The following is a 17201-nucleotide window of genomic DNA, read 5'->3' as shown; positions in this document are numbered from 1 at the left end:
GATTTTTGCAGTCATTAGCACTGATCATTTCCAAAGCTAAAATAATAATGCTATTTAACATTTGAATATTGTTTTCAGAGCATTCAAGACACTAAAAAACACACCTGTAATCCTAGTAACACACCTGTATATATTGTAAACAGATAAAAAATGAAAAAGAGAGATAAAAACTGACTTGGCTAAGAATATCTAAGTTGTATTACAGCTTTAGGTTATATACCACTCTCAGCATAAAACAACATGACTGAGATTTAGGAATAAGCTTATTTCACTGGGCTTAGGTGGTCAGATAAAATCTGGACCAGGGGGGGATACTTGCAGGAAAAATACATGATTATAAGTAAACAGATCAAACATAATTTTTCTTCATCATAGTCCAATTATAAATTACTATAACAAACATCTGCAGCTATCATTTTTATATTTTCCTCTCCACACTTCCTGCTATGACAGACACTAAGTCCAAACATAGATCTAACATTTCTATCAGGAAAGAAAATAACAATGGAAACAGGAAGGATAACAAAATAGAATGATGCAAACCCGCAGAGAAGATTTTACTCCTGCTCATTCCATATATATGAAGAAAGCAGAAGCTGAAATTCTGTTTTCATAGATAACGAACTATATAGTTCTGACCGAAGCTGACATTACAAATATCATCTAAAAATAATACACACCTGTACTCCCCAAATGAATATCATTTGCTTTCCCCACACCCCAAAAAGGAAATAGTCTGAAACTGATCTGGGCGTACTTGCCTAGTTGAAGAAGTGAACGAGTTGTGACTAAGGATCTTCATAGTGTTATGGCACTTTTTTTTCTTTGCTTTTAAGAGTTTATTGTATTATTTGACTGGTACAGCTTCAATGATTTGAACATACTATTACATTTGTGTCAGAAATACCTACCAAAGCACTTCCGGATTAAAAGGATTAGTCGGTGACATTATAGTTGCCCAGGGGATACCCAAGAGGGCTCCTTTATATCTCTGTTATTTTCCCACTGAAGTGGTATCTATTCATCTACTTGAATTTACATGCTTTCAAACTGTTAAGAGAAAAGGAGCTGGGACAAATTGTTGGGAACTCATTCTGTCATGCAGCTCATGTTATTGGATCTAGAACTGCCAAGCTGTACACCTCTCATTGATCTTTTGACTCAGCATCCTAACCACAAGAGTCACCACAGCCTGATTTAAACATAAAAACTGCCATTTGTGGAGCTCTGTTGAATTTAGCTGTGCAATGGCCCCATCAAATCCCAGTTCAGAGGAGGAGGAGGAGTTGGAACCAGGGATGGCCCATCTCCCCTGGAATGTCTGGAGAGCCCAGGAGCTGAGGATGATGCTGTCCCAGGCCCCTCTGGCATTGGGGGAGGTGGTTCAATCAGATGGGGAAATGCCTGCCCTCACAAACATAGGGGAGGATCGGCTGCAGGCAGGCAGTGGTGATGAGAGGCAGCAGATTCCCTTTGATGGGAAACAGCTGCCTCCCCCACACGATCAGAGGGCATACAGAGAATGGAGTGGAGAGAAGCTCAAAGGAGGTCTGCAAGGCTGCTGGTGAGGCCGCCGCCCCACTCCTCCTCCTCCCAAGGAAACCTGGCTTGAGATGATTTAATCAGGGGAGGGTGTCTTCGTTGGGAACAATTGTTCTGCTTTGGCACACACTTCCCTGGCCTTTTCAAACTCTGCTTTGGATCATATTTTTGCCCTGTGAACTCTTGCTTATGGACTATGGGCCTTGCCTTTTGGACCTTGAACCTTGTTTATGACTTATGGACCTTGCCTTGTGGACTTTGCACCTTGTTTTTAGACTATAGACTTCCTCCTTGCCTTGTGAAATGAGCTCTGGAGACTTTTGGCTTTAGTTTGTGGGATTGTGTTGCACTGATTGTGGGTGGCTGTCTTCGGGAAAGTTTGGGGTGGAACTTTACTGGCTGTTGTAGGGCCATTTGTTGTGGGATAGCAGTGCAATAAAGGACTTTATTGAAACCTGCATCTGCCTAGGTGGCCTGGTCATAACTGACTGAGTCAACATTAACAGTCAGCAAAATTATTTTAAGAGATAGAAAATAGAACAGAATAGAATAGAATTCTTTATTCTATTGTCTCTGGTTCTTAAGCTCAGTGTACATATAAACAAATAATAGGTCATAATAGATTATAAATCATAGTTACAATCATTATGATTCTACAAGATGTAGAATCAGAGAATCATAGACTGGAAGGGATCTTGAAGGACTTCTAATTCAACCCCCGGCCCAAGGCAGGAGACCTTACCATCCCAGACAAATGGTTGTCCAACCTATTCTTGAAAACCTCCAGAGATGGAACATCAATAACATCAGGATTAATTGATTAATTGTTCTGTCAGGAAATTTCTCCTTAGTTCCAGGTTGGATCTCTCCTTAACGAGTTTCCAGCCATTGCTTCTTGTCCTGCCCTGAGGTTCTTTGGAGAATAAGTCAACCCCCTCTTCTCTGTAACAGCCCCTCAAGTACTGGAAGACAGTTATCACATCACCCCTAGTCCTTCTCTTCATTAAGCTAGGCATACCTAGTTCCCTTAATTGTTTATCATATGGTTTAGCCTCTAGAGCCCTTATCATCTGTTGCTCTTTTCTACACTCTTTCTAGGGTTTCAGCATTTTTTTTTTTTATTGTGCCAACCAGACCTGGACGCACTATTCCAAGTGTGGCCTCACTAATGCAGTATAAAGCGGTACTATCACTTCTTGTGATCTTGATGCTATCACTCTATTGATGCAGCCCACGACTGCATTGGCTTTTTTGGCAGCTGAAGCACCATGCTAGCTGGTTCATTAGATTTACTATAAACCAGGTACCATCTATTCTATATGATTTGATTTTTCCTGCCTAAGTGCAGGTCCTTAATTTTCTTACCACTGAATTGCATCTTGTTGGCTAGGCCCCAATGCTGAAGTCTGGCAAGGACCTTCTGAAGAGTGCTAGTAAAGTCTATCAATATATCAGTCTCAGAAATCTTGGATTCTTAGATACTAGATTATGTCCCTTGTTTATTGATCTAAGAGGGGAGCTATTGTATTGCACTGTCATACTAAATTCATTATGCATAACTTTCAAAGATTTCAAAATTTGGGGAAGCATAATTGTGTCAGATTTGAATTCAATATAATGCAGACACAAGCAATAGAACAAAATCAAACTATTGATTTCAGTTGATTTCAACAAACGTAGAGAGAGATTGGGAAAGATTCTCTGGATGAAAATCTTTAAAAAAATCTTTCAGGGACACTCTGAAAAATGTGATTATAAATTCCAGTGCAGCACAGTACCACTGAAAAAGAAAAATAATAAGAAGATCCAAGCTAAATCATATGAAGAACGGTTGCAGGAATTGGGTATGTCTAGTTTAAGGAAAAGAAGGACTAGGGGTGATATGATAGCAGTGTTCCAATATCTGAGGGGCTGCCATAAAGAAGAGTGGGTCAATCTATTTTCCAAAGAACCTGAAGGCAGGATAAGAAGCAATGGATGGAAACTAATCAAGGAGAGAATCAACCCAGAACTAAGGAGAAATTTTCTGACAGTTAGAACAATTAATCAGTGGAATGACTTGCCTCCACAAGTTATGGGTGCACCAACACTGGAGGTTTTTAAGAAGAGATTGGACAGCCATTTGTCTGAAATGGTATAGGGTCTCCTGCTTGAGCAGGGGGCTGGATTAGAAGACCTCCAAGGTCCCTTCCAACTTGGTTATTCTGTATTTTCAATTTAATTTGGCATATTTTGGTCAAAGGTTTATAAGAAACTAGGAAAAAAACAAGAATTGGTGGGAGTTGAAAATATTTTGATTCATCATTAACAGCACCTGAAAGAGTTTCAAATAGTATTCTGAACAGTATTACAAACAAAATACCTATATGGTGACCACAAAGTAAAGCTGTTTGTTGCAATCTTAAAACACATACACATGCCAAACAGTACCTTGACAAGCTTTCTCCACATGGATGAGTTCATCAGGAAAATTCAGGATATCTGGATAATGCAGTTCACATGTTTCTGCCAAGAAGTGAAGTAAGGTCATCTTCTGATCAGTTGACTTTGTGTCACGAAGCTAGAAGATATGAACAAGGCTACTGGTGAACAATGCACAAGAAGATGATTATTTTTTTATTCCTCCCCAGGCTTTTCTCCTCATATTTACCTTGCAAAGGAAACTAATGTTGAATCCAAAGGCACCAGCATTCATGGAGCCAGAATTCATGTAGTTGCCCACAAGTAGGATAATGGAAAGAAGACTACCAAAGTTCTCACTATTGCGGAGTTCCTCACAGGCTGCTGTAACAGCAACAATATCTGGCTTTATATTGTCTACCTGTTCATTAAATTGTAGCTTGAAAAGTATAGCATTGAGTCTTGATGGCAGACGGGAAACTGAACTAATCTGTGAAGAAAAAGAGACACGGTCACACAAAAAGGAATAGGAATGAGGATAACAGCTTAAGGGAAAGAACAAAAGAGATCTGAGCAAGAGAAGACCCACAGAAATACAATTTACCAAATATGAATTCATTGATTACTATGTAGTAATGTAAGCAACATGGTTGAAAAACATCTCTTTATGACATATATATATATAGTGTGATTCCCCAAAAATATTAGATGGCTTTAAGGAATTTGCAAATCCTGGAGTTACAAAAATTCAGACAACTGCTAGATAGAAAACTTTTTTTTGCCATCTAGTCATTGTCCTGATTTTGCCACTGAGATCTAACAGCCCTAGTAAAACCTATATATAGAAACAAATACATAGCTTTTCCCAGTTGTAATTACAAGAGAATGGAATGGGCAAGAATGGGAAGTATCAATTTGTTGCTATATTTGGAATGAGAGTGTAGAAGATAGACAAAAATACTTTACTGTTTCCTGTCCCAAACCCACAGCAACTAAAAGTTTAAAAATCTAATCTGAGAAAATTTGCAGTAGATAGTCCTCGAGTTACGAGTATAATGGAGACTGCTCATTCCACTCGTAACTCGAAAACTCGTAGAGTGAATATCGTTCGAGGTACGAGATCACTCCCTTGCTCATTAAAATGTACTTGGCTCGTTAAGTGAACATGATGTATTTCAAGGTGGTGAAGGCCATGGAGGGCCTAATGCTGGAACAGGCCCCCAAGGCTTCCCCGACCCACTAAGATACCGCATGCTTCCCCCTCCCTTCCTGCCACGCCGGATTCACCTGGAAAAGATCGGTCTCCTCTCTGCTGTGGTTCCTGCTGCCGCCCAGATTTGAGGCTGGGGAACGTTTCTGCACCTCCCCGTGGCCCGATCCAGGCTCCAGAGGCCTTTTCCAGGTTGCCGCCCAGATTTGAGTCCAGGGAATGCTTCCGTGCCTCCCCGCGGCCCGATCCGGGCTCTGGAGGCCTTTTCCTGGCCACTGCCACCCAGATTTGAGGCCGCAAAACGCTTCCACAGCCCCCCCGCGGCCCAATCGGGCCTGGAAAGCGCCTCCGGAGCCCGGATCGGGCCACAGAAGCGTTCCCCAGCCTCAAATCCGGGCGGCAGCAGCCTGGAAAAGGCCTCTGAAGCCTGGATTAGGCTGCGGGGGTGGGGGGAAGCATTCCCCGGCCTCAAATCTGGGCAGCAGAGGCTTGGAAAATGCCTCCGGAGCCCGGATTGGGCCACAGCGGGCACGGAAGCTTCCAAGGGCCTGATCCAAGATTTGGAGGGGTTTTCCTAGCTGTCTGTGCCAGGAACAGAGATTGGGAGGGCTTCTGCATGCCTCCGGAGATTGGATCCAGCTTTCAGAGGACTGCCCAAAGCTGCTGCCGCCTGGAATGGAGGTCCGGAAGCATGCAGAAGCCTCCCCCCATCCTCTGTTCCTGGTGCAAATGGCTAGGAAAACGCCTCCAAGACTTGGATCAGGCCCTTGGAAATTCTGTTCCGGGTGGCAGCAGCTTGGAGCAGTCCTCCGAGGGCTGGATCCAACCTCCAGAGGAATACAGAAGCCTCCCTTGGCCTCCGTTCTGGGCTGCTTGGAGGAGGACTCCGAGGCTCTGGGGACAACAAGGTCACTTTCTCTCCCTGCGTGGCGAGCTTTGGCGGGCTGGATGCGAGGGGCCTGGCCTTCTCCCTCAGTTGAAGGCTTTGGGCTTGCCGTCAGGCAGAAAGGAGTTGGGGCCAGGAGCAGGAAACAGGCACCTTTTGCATAGAGAATGAAAGTTTCTGAGTTCTGTGATTTGGCGCAACTTCAAACACTCGCGCGAGATCATGGACTCCAGAAACTTCCATTCTTAGTGCAAAAAACATTTCCAAGCCGACTCTCCTCTCCCTCAAAGGGAAATAAACCACGACAGAGAGGACTTTTGCAAGGTAAGTGAGTCCTGGGTGGAAGGAAGGAAGGGAGAAGCAGTTGTGAGGAGTGGGAAGGGGAATATGTTGCAGTGCCACTGAAGTCACTCATAAGGGCGAACGACTGCCTTGGTGCTGCAATATTTGTAACTTCAGGACTTGCTAATAAGCACTAAGGGGTGCTCATCACGTAACTTCGAACGAGCGTTAAATGAACGCTCGTAACTCGGGGATTACCTGTACTTACTCAATGAATTTGATATAAAATAATACTTCGAATATTTTCAGAATAGGAAAAAATAGTATATGAATGATTGGAAAGACCTTGACTGAGTTCAACAATGATGGTAGTGCTCTCTTCTCAGATAAAACCTTATTGTGTTTTATACTGGCCTTTAGAGTATGGAAAAAGGGGTAAGAGGAATTGAATTCCTAGCAGATATGAACAAAAATGATTTAATGGACATTAGGGAAATATTGTGGAACAGCTCTGATGACTGGAATATAAGAATGAACATAGATAACAACCGCTGCAAGTAGGCTGGTCCTTCAAATCACTCCAGGGAAAGAGAGAATGGGAAATCATCTACAACTGCTCTGAATGGTAGCTCATGAGAAGATCATAAAACTTTCATGAAATTAAGCATGAGGAGCCAAAAGAGATTACATTTTTGCTCTCAGTAAAATCTTTGCTCTTTGCTCTCAAAGCCTTTCATAAGGATAGTAAACTATCCAAACCCACTTTCTAATCACATTCAGAAATATTCAATTTAACCACCTTATTGATAGTAGAGATATTCAAAATGGCAAGCTTAACTTGACATCTGGGTAGTTTTACCTTTTTTGAATTTAAGAAATTTTGAATAAGAATTTAAAGTAATACATAACTGGCGAAAACCAAATAAAATAAAATAAAATATTTTGATTTAAGAAATTTTCAATGGTTTGGGAGAGAGATCTTATTTTTGCTGTAAGATTTGAAAACCAAATATATAATTAAATAATGTATTTATGGAAAATAACTGGAATGCAACTACAGGTAGCCCTCGACTTAAAACAGTTCATTTACTGACCGTTCAAAGTTACAACAGCACTGAAAAAAGTGACTTATGACTTTTTCACACTTGCAGTCATTGTAGCATTCCCATAGTTAAGGTGATAAAAATTCAGATGCTTGGCAACTGACTCATATTTATGACAGTTGCAGTGTCCCGGGGTCATGTGATCATATTTTGCGACCTTCTCACAAGTAGTCAATGGCGAAGCAAGATTCACTTAACAAATGCGTCACTACTTAACAATTTCAGTGATTCACTTAACAACTGTGGAAAGAAAGGTTGTAAAATGGGGCAAAATTTACTTAACAAATGTCTCACTTAGCAACAGAAATTTTGGGCTCAATTGTAGTCATAAGTTGAGAACTACTTGTAATCCCATAATTAGTAACTGAGGCTTGATGAAGGTTGTAAATGGACACTAGAGGGAAATAAACAACCAGGCAGAAAATGAGTTAAAATGGTTAAGCTGGCTATAACTTTTTCTTGTCTTAAAACTGAAATATTAATAATAGAATGGATAGATTTCAATAGACAAACTTTTAGAAGATGAGAAAAACTACACACATTTATCTTGGATATTATAGTTTGAAGACATGGAAAACAATAAACTTGTGATTACCAAAATGGAAATACAAAAAACAAATTAAGGATCTGAACATGGAATAGCTGCAACAAGAAATTCTAGACAATGCCACAATGGGAAGAACAGAACATGCAGCAACAAATTCTGGATGATACTTCTTTATGGGATTTATAAGTTGGCTGGTGAAAGCTCTGAAGACTCCTTTCAAATGCCAAAAAGTGATGAAAGGTCAAATCCTATGATACCATAATAAAGATTTAAAGGTCAAAACTGTGCAGAGTAAAAAGAAGGAATATAATGTTGGACTACTTGATCAGGGATATTTCTGATAATTAATAATGGACTTTTTGCTAAACTAGAATTGAAAAGATGATTTCTGGATTGTGTATCCCTAAAAGTTAGGCCTTGGGGAAAAGAGTTTTCTTATTTGTAAATTTAAAAGGATGAACATATATTAGTTTATGTTTGGTGTGAAAAAGGCTTGATGCCATTTCTTTCTTATTGCCCATATTGCCCTTTTCTTTCTTTTTTTCTACTTTTTTTTCTTTTCTTTTTTCTGCACCATCTGGATTTTTTTCTTCTAGTTTCTATTATTTTTTCTCTGTTTATTAAAAACTTCAATAAAATTATTAACAACAAAGGGATATAAGAACTGAACAATGCACACAAATAATGCAAAAGGAAGAGAACTTGTAAGTATCTACTGCTGATTCAGAATCCTACAATAAATAAACTCAGCAAGATTATTGAGGAAATCAGGGTTAAAATAAGAGGAGGCATATATTTAAAAAACATCATTATTGATGTCTAATACTGCCATCCAAAAGAGATGATGATGCTTCCAGAAACATGCCACACATGGTCCTTCTAAGAAATTCCTGACTTGTCCTGCTGATAATTTGCTTTTTCAAAGAGTAAGTAACATACAAGTGATCAGCTATCCTTAAATCAATGCTAACCAACTGAGATGACTTAATTAAGAAAAAGGAAGGAGCATGAATGCTGGCTGGAAGTGACAATATAATACTGGAGATATTGATTTGAAGGGAAATTAAACCCAAGTATCAGGAAAGTGGATTTTAACAACCAGAGATAAATTATAAGTAGAATTTAAAGCTGGATGATATGTGGTAGGAATTCAGGAAAATACAATAAAATTACAATAGCAAAAAATCCAGAGGAGAAGCAGGAGGAAGAAGAAGCAGAAGGTGCCAATAAGGTAGCACAAAAAACTTAATTGAAAATCTAAAATAAAAAATGACATGAATAGAGGGTAAAAATCAAGACAGGTTACCAAAGAAAAAATACAGGTAGTTTGGAATTGTAGACATGCAATCAGAAAAAATAAAATTCAGAATGATTTGAGTTTGGCAAAGCATTCGGTAGATCAGCGGTCCCCAACCCCGGACCATGGACCAGTACTGGGCTGCGACATGCCAGCAACCGTCCACACAAACAAGCAAAGCCCCATCCACAGAATGCAGGCAGCACACAAAACCATGCACCCTCCGGTCCGCGGAAAAGTATCTCTCCACGGAACCAGTCCCTGGTGCCCAAAAGGTTGGGGACCTCTGCAGTAGATAACAAAATGCTTCCTCATTTAGATTTAAAATAAAAAGAAAATAATTTGTACATCAACTCTCAAGAGATCGCAAAATGCTAATAGGAAACAAATGTTTGTGAAAGAACATTTGCTTTACTTTTTTCCAATAAGAGAATATGTGTTCCTCAAAACAGAATCAAGTGGCAGGATTAAAGTCTGACTGATAAAAAAATTGTCAGAGAGTAATTATTCATTTTTAATATTTTAATCTAGGGCACTGAAAGAAGTTGCTTATGGACCATCTTAATCTTTATATATTATTTAAGAAATCCAGAACAACCAATGAAGTGCCAGATGATAGGATAAAGGCAAATATTATACCGATTTATATAGAGGTAAAAAGAGAATCTAAAGAAATCCACACTAGTCAGCCTGACATCAATAGCTGGGAGGTTTGTAGAGCAGATCATAAAGTAATCTGTAACCATATTGAAAACAATATGGTGATTATCAGAAGTCAGCATGGATTCATCAAGAACAATGCTTACTAGACTAACCTTATCTTATATTTGATGAGCTGGATGTCATGATAATTAAGTAGAGCTGATCTGAAAACTGTACTCAAAGAATGCTCATCAATGGTTCTTCCTCAACCAGGAGAATGTCTCGAATGGGACACCACTAGATTCAGTCCTGGGCTCTGCACTCTTCACCATTTTTATTGTAACAATTTGCACTTGGCACAAAATTGGATAGGATAGCTAACACCCTAAAAGATAGAATTAATACTGAAAGTAAGTAAGGAAAAGGCATGCGATTTAAGAGAGAGGAATACAAAATTAAACATATAGAAAAAACTCAAATGGACAACTATTGTGTGCATGATAGGTGGCTTGGAATTTGAGATTTGATTTATTACTTATGAAAAAGTTCTTTGGTTATACACTGAATAATGTAGCTGTATGATATAGTTCCAAAAAACAAAAATGCAATTTTTGGCTGCATCAGTCGAAACTTAGTTTCTAAATCATTCCACTTTGCCCTGCAGTAGTCTACCTCTACCTTGATTACTGTGCCTCGTTCTGGACACTACACTTCTCTGAATCAGTCAAATTGAAACTGATTCAGAGAAGAGCAGTCAGGATTATCCAGGACCAAAAGAGGGACTAAAGCAGGGGTGTCAAACTGCCGGCCTGCAGGCCAGTTTCATCATACCGGAGCCGCGCCCACCCCATTGCCGGCAATGGCAAAAAAGCTCCGATATGTTGCGTGACGTCATGTGACGTCCTGAATTTGACATGCCTGGACTAAAGGAATTGAAGTTGTATAACTAGAGTTATGATATCCTTAACATATCTGAAATGATATCACACATAAAAATTTTTAAGGCAGAACTGACAGAAGATTCCAAGTGAATGTTTTAAAAATCTTCATAAAAATAAAAACTAATTGACAGTAAAATCAACCCAATAAAATGAGGACACAGAAGCACAGGAACAGGTGTTACCAAGGAGGTCAGAACGAATTAATAAAGGAGTACCTCCTGATAGATACAAGGCAAGTGAAGTTAGAGTATGCAGTGTCCGTTATGAACCTCGCAATTACCAAGAAATGATGTCCTTACCGAAAACAGAACGAGAAAAATGGAAGGAAGCCCTGGACAGGGAAATGAAATCTATGGTTGTGTATCAAGTGTTCTCGCCCATGAGATAGCCAGAGGGAAAAAGGTAGTGGGATGTAAGTGGGTATATAAAAAGGTGTTACAAAATAATGAATTGCAGTGTAGTAGAGGCAGTGAAGAGTAAACTATAGAGTTAAAGCATTGCCCCTCTGAAAATAATTTGGCTGATATATTAACAAAGCCTTTGAGTTCAGACAAGCATCAAAATTGGGTAAAGGTGTTTGAACTAGCAACGGTTCAGCTCTAAATGGGAGGAGTGTCAAGGTAATTATAATTTAGAAGCTGACCGGCAGAAGTGATGTGTGGAGAATGTGTCAGCAGAGTATTTTAGGAATAGTGTCCCTTTAAGAGATTGTGTCTGAGGGGAATGACAATTGGAATCTTTAGCTCTCTTGAACCGTTTGTATATAACTGACTGCCTTGTATTCTGTATATTCCCTGAATGTTTTTGTTTCATGTTGTATATTAAACCACAATTCTTTTGATAAACCACTGTCAGATGTTTGTGATCCTGTGTTGTCACAAGAAGAAAAAGAAAAAAGGCTGCAATAATTTCTATTTTTAAACAACAGATATTATCTTTGTCTGATGTACTAAAAGCAACATCATTTGGACCTAAATGGTCCAAATCAATATGATTCTATTTCAATTTTTATGGTATTTAGCCTAAGACATTGAATTATAGAAGGAAATATTTTATTAAAATATGTTACATTAACTAAACTGAACCTGATTCTGTTTTCTGTTAAAACACAGTTCAGCAACTGCTTATATTTCTTCATCTTCATATTGGAGATGAAACTAAACTAACTTTTAGTTTTTTTAGTTTAGTTTTGTTTTTTTTAAGAAAATCCTACATTACAGAACTGCCTATATTTTTCCTAGTATTTACAATTAACCAATTCCAATAAAGTCTAACTCCATTTCAAACCAAGAGTTGTTTCCTGGCAAAGTTCTTGAAGATCAAAGTTTTTGAAGATTGGTCTGTACTTTCCTGGATCATTCCCATCTCCCCCCCCAAAAAAAAATTGGGGGGGGGGGAGGGGAATGATCCAGGAAAGTACAGACCAATCAATCTCACATCAATTATCTTGGGAAATCCTGAAAAGATAATCAAGCAACAGATCAGCAAACACCTAGAAACTAATTAAGCTAGTTGCCTAGCATGTGGGCTTGGCTTCCTCGACGCCACTCACTGGACACAGCTGACTCAAGACAGCTGGGTCAGAACGGAACAAGTCGCACCGGCTAACTCGATGTGGAGACAACTCGGTGTCCCACAAACTCGCCTCCCCAAACTGTTAGCAGCCAAGCACATGTGCGCACACACACACACGCACACCACATTCCAGGTTTGGGGACTTTTATCCACAGAGGAAGGAGAGGGCCTTCTCCCCAAGCCCAGGCATAATTGGCAATTTGCTAGCTGAGATGTGGATACCAGTGTCCAAGCTTGGAATGTTTGTGTCTGTGTGTGTGTGTGAGGCAGGGGAGCAGCGCTCCTGGGTCCTGCACAAAGGAGGCGGGCTCTTCTTGAAAGGGAATTCCCATTTCCAATCGTGCATAGTAAGGATGCTGGCTTGCTGGGGCAGCCTTCCCTCACACAGCTCCCCTGCCACCCCCTCCTCCTCTCCAGAGATCTGCAGGGGAGACAGAGATCTGGAGGGCAAGGTGCAGCCTCCATATTGGCCACTTCTACCTCTCCAACCGTCTCGATTAAACATACATTATATATAAATTAAAACACAGCCAAAAAGAAAACATAGTTAAATCACTAATTACAGCTTTTCAAATATTTTCTAGAAAAACCACCTTTATTGATGTTAAGAAGAGCAAACAGGAAGGGAATTGAAGACCCCAAAAGGTCTAGTTTTTTCTAATCTGCCTTCCCTTTGAGCCTTTAGTTCTCATTATTTTATTATTATGTATTTAAGAAGATTAAAGGCCTCCATAGCTCAGGATACTCACCTTAAAATCAGAACCCAGAAAAATTTAGTTAATCCACAATACCGCCCTATGAAGAATGAAGATAATCTTTGGGCCCTGAGAGCATGCAGGTGTCAAGTCAGAATATTAGCAGCACACCTGTCAGCAACTGGAAGTATATAAGTCCATGTACTTCCCTTTCCTGTCTCACAACTCAATTGATACATCCTTTAGTTTTCAGATACATCTTTTTCTCATAAACTCCTTAAAAAACCAACAAGGTATACTGTAATTAGCAGGAAAAATAAATTTAGCACTTCTGAATTCTTTCCCCAAGGGGAAAGGAAAGTTCAGAGCCTGCAGGTTGCTAGCAAAGAATGTAGTTATTGCTGCTAAAGACAAGAATAAATAATGAATCAATTTTGCAGCGCTCTCCTGTTACTACATCCTCTTACCTCCAGAATGTGGCCTGGGATTGCACAAGGGGCTAGGCTAAAATCCGGTTGAGTAGTTTGCAGCTAGGAGTTCAGTACAGACCTTGCCAATGTGATTTTAATAGCCCAGGAAGGGATAGGAAAACCCGAGGAAAACTTTGCAATCAGTAAACCATGGTGGACTATGCTTGATTTGTCCTATTTTGATTCTCCTCCCCAGCAGCAGCCCATTGATTTTAGAACTCATGGCCACTAAGATAGAGGCCTTCAGCCTCCCAATCCCTGCTTAGAAAGGGATTTGCATTTCGGCATGAGTCAGGCCATACGCCCCCCCCCCCCCAATCAAAGGAAAAACCTGAATCCAGAGGGCCAGAAGGCAGCCCAGTCACCGCACCCCTCCGGTTCCTTCTCCTCGGCCCCAGGACACAGACTCAGTTGCAGCTCCTCACCATAGCTGGGGTGGGACTTGCAAGTACCTCCGTCCGCTTCGTCCTGCAAAGCGGCGCTCATCCGGCGCTCCCACCTGCTGCCATGCCGGCAGCACCGACTAAGGCCACATGCTCCAGCCTTGCCCAGCCAAGGAAGGGGGCAGCAGCCGAGACTACAGCAGATTTGCAGCTTGTCAGGGGCGCTCAGAGACTGTCCAACTTCACTCTGGAATTTGGGGGTTGGAAATCAGAGGGGCAGCGTCGCATTTGTAGGCCTGGTGGCACCTGCTGGAAAGCCTCCTGCTCCCCCCACCCACAGCTACCTCCTTCAGAGCCTTCCTGATGCTGACGGGTCTGCTGGCTTCATCCTGCAAAGCACAGCTCACCTGGTGCTTTCACGCATAGGCATCAGGAAGGCTCTGAAGGAGGAGGTAACTGCGGGGGGGGGGGGAGCCGCTTCAGTTCATCCCCATGCTATACTTTTACACTTTTTAAAAGTTTTTTTACAGTACTTTTCAACCCATCATAAGCGTACCACCTGCCAGGTGCTGGTGTACCACCAGTGGTACACGTACCACCGGCTGAAAAGCCCTGCTTTAGAAGATAGACTCAAGATCTAGAAGGATATCCACAGATTGAACACTGAGCCCTATCTAACAAAATGCAATTCAGCGGCTGGAAAAGTAAGGTTTTATCCTTAGGCAAGAAGACTCAAATGCACAGGTATAGAATAGGTGGTACTTGGTTCAACAACTGTAACTGTGAGAGTGATCTAAGTGACCTAGTGGACAAATACCACAAATAGTGGCCAAAATTGTGGAAACCTTTTGGGAAAAGTGTATTTTTGAGGTTTGATGGCTAATATCACCACTTTTTTTTGGAGTAGTACCATAAAAATTATATATCAATGGATATATAATTTAATGGATATATAATTTAATCAAGAATGTAATGCAACAAAGTTTGTTCAATTACCTGTACTGTATTCTATGAAAAGTTATAGCCAAATAACCAGAAAAAGAAAGCACAACTTGCTTAGGTTGATATCAGGTAGCTTTCCTTCATCTGATTGTAGCTAATGAGCATGAGTGTTTAGAGAACCAATCAGGTGTCATCTTATTTTGGCAATGAGCCAATCAGATCACAGTAGGATTCAGTTATTGATGTCATGTATTGAAGCTGAGAGGAGGACATTTGTCAGTGTGTTATGTGATCGCTATCAAGTTGGTTGGGTTTTTTTGTGTTCTTTCATTTAGTGAGCTTGTAAAACATAATAAAATTAAAGTAATGGTGCAAAGAGTTGACTGGTTGCCCAGAGAGCAATATAAAATAATATTATTAAATAAACAAGGCTACAGTTATAAAGAAATTAGAAGAAAAATTGGTGGAAACTTAACCAAAGGTGGCATTTCTACTGTACACTTTTCCCAAAAGGTTTCCACAATTTTGGCCACTACTGTAAGTATGAGCCAGCACTGTGCTATAGTTGCCAAAAAAAGTCAAGACAATCCTAGGCTGCCTCAATAGATGGATCAAGTTATAAAGATCATGTAAATTGTTAGTATTGCTTTGTACTGCACTGGTAAGACCACACTTGGAATGTTGCATACAAAACAGATGTTGAGATACTTGAAAGACTATAGAGAATAACAACAAAGACAATTAGGAGCCTGGAAGATAAATATACAATGAATGGTTGAAGGAACTGGGTATATCTAGGGGTGACTTGATAGCAGTTTTCCAATATTTGAAGAGCTGCCAAGAGAGGAGGCGGTCAATCTATTCTCCAAAGCATTTGAGGTCAGTACTAGAAGTAACAGGTGGAAGATTATTAAAGAAAGCTGCAACCTAAACTAAGGAGAAATTTCCTGACAGTGAGAACAATTAATCAATGGAACAGTTTGCCTCCAGAAGTTGTGGGTACTCCTTTATTGAAGGTTTTTAACCTTTTTTTGTTCGGAATGGTATAGGGTCTCCTCTGGAGCAGGGAGTTGGACCCTTCCAACTCTGTTAAAGTTTCCCCTTGAATAGTAGCATACACCTCCCCTCATTGTTTAAGGCTTCAGTGTGAAGGACAAAATTTATATTTCTATAAAATACAAGTGAAAATAAAGAAAAATAAAGCGGGAGAAGGAAAAAAGGGGAAGGGAAAAGTGTGGGATAAAGGGGAAAAAAGAAGAAAAAAGCATTAACTCCCAACTCTTCAGCGCAGTAGAATAAAGGCAATAAAATTACAACATCAACTTTTTGGTTTTACATACTTAGTATATACTAGCAATTTTAATAGCAACAAGTAAACCAGCAAATCCCAAAATCAGAATTTCCATTTTTTTCTGTCTCAAGCACAAATAGCTCAGGAGACATGTAGGCTAGAATATAAGGATATAACTCAAAGCTAAGAAAAAAAATGAAGCACTTAGTATAACATGGTAGACATAACACTGGGACGTCCTAGAAAATGATGTGACAGACTGTCTGAAAAATAAGAGGGACAAACTTACACTGTATTATTGTGTGTTTGTTATTTATTTCTTTTCAGAAAGAGATATGATTCCTCTTCTGCAATAATCACTTACCACAATTCCAAACTGCTCAGACTCAGCTAGTTCATTATATTCTTCTTTCAGTCCTGCTATCATCTTCAATTTGTCTGGTTCAGGCATTAACTTAATCAGATTCTGAGAAAGAAGTTAAAAGGATACAGTTGCTTGGAATAGCTTCTGATAAATATGATAATATTAACCTAGAAAAAACTAATCTAAGGATGGGTCTTTCAAACTATGGAACCCTTTTAACATAATTTGATATGCAAATATTCAAATACAAAGGATCCAATGACAGCATAATCTCCTTATTATTATATACTCAAACCTGAATAATTTATGAGCTATCGAACAGAAACCTTGGGGCTGCCAGTTCTTGACAATCTCTCTCTGTTCTTACAATCCTGGATAGCAAAATAAATGCTTTTTAGTTGCCAGAACTACTGGAGATTGAGTTCAACTTAATGGACACTGGCTGTGCAGACTTACACTCTAGAGAGAAAATATGATCACACATTCTAGTCGTTCTCACCTGCACCATGGATTCAGTCAACACAGCTTCATTCACCTCCAAGATGGCGTTCTTGATTTCCTCATAAGGCAAGCGAAAGGAGCCCAAAAAAATTGCTGCCACATTTAAAGAGAAGCACAATTAACCAAATTA

The 17201-nt window shown here is 40.0% G+C and overlaps 1 protein-coding gene across 1 annotated transcript in view; it reads right to left on the bottom strand.

Annotated features, from left to right (window-relative positions):
• DIAPH1 (diaphanous related formin 1) overlaps positions 1 to 17201 on the bottom strand; it is a 92317-nt gene that overhangs the window by 21388 nt on the left and 53728 nt on the right. The window contains exons 20-23 of the mRNA XM_029286737.1: positions 17070 to 17164; positions 16571 to 16672; positions 4193 to 4432; positions 3973 to 4102 (exon numbers count right to left, since the gene is read on the bottom strand). Of these exons, the coding sequence (XP_029142570.1) occupies positions 3973 to 4102; positions 4193 to 4432; positions 16571 to 16672; positions 17070 to 17164 (567 nt within the window). The remainder of the gene's footprint in view (positions 1 to 3972; positions 4103 to 4192; positions 4433 to 16570; positions 16673 to 17069; positions 17165 to 17201) is intronic.

This window comes from Protobothrops mucrosquamatus, unplaced genomic scaffold (assembly GCF_001527695.2).
Source record: "Protobothrops mucrosquamatus isolate PMUCROS unplaced genomic scaffold, P.Mucros_1.0 scaffold_226, whole genome shotgun sequence".
NCBI lineage: Eukaryota > Metazoa > Chordata > Lepidosauria > Squamata > Viperidae > Protobothrops > Protobothrops mucrosquamatus.
Note: the sequence above shows the minus strand (reverse complement) of the source record. Positions and strands in the feature narration are given on the sequence as shown.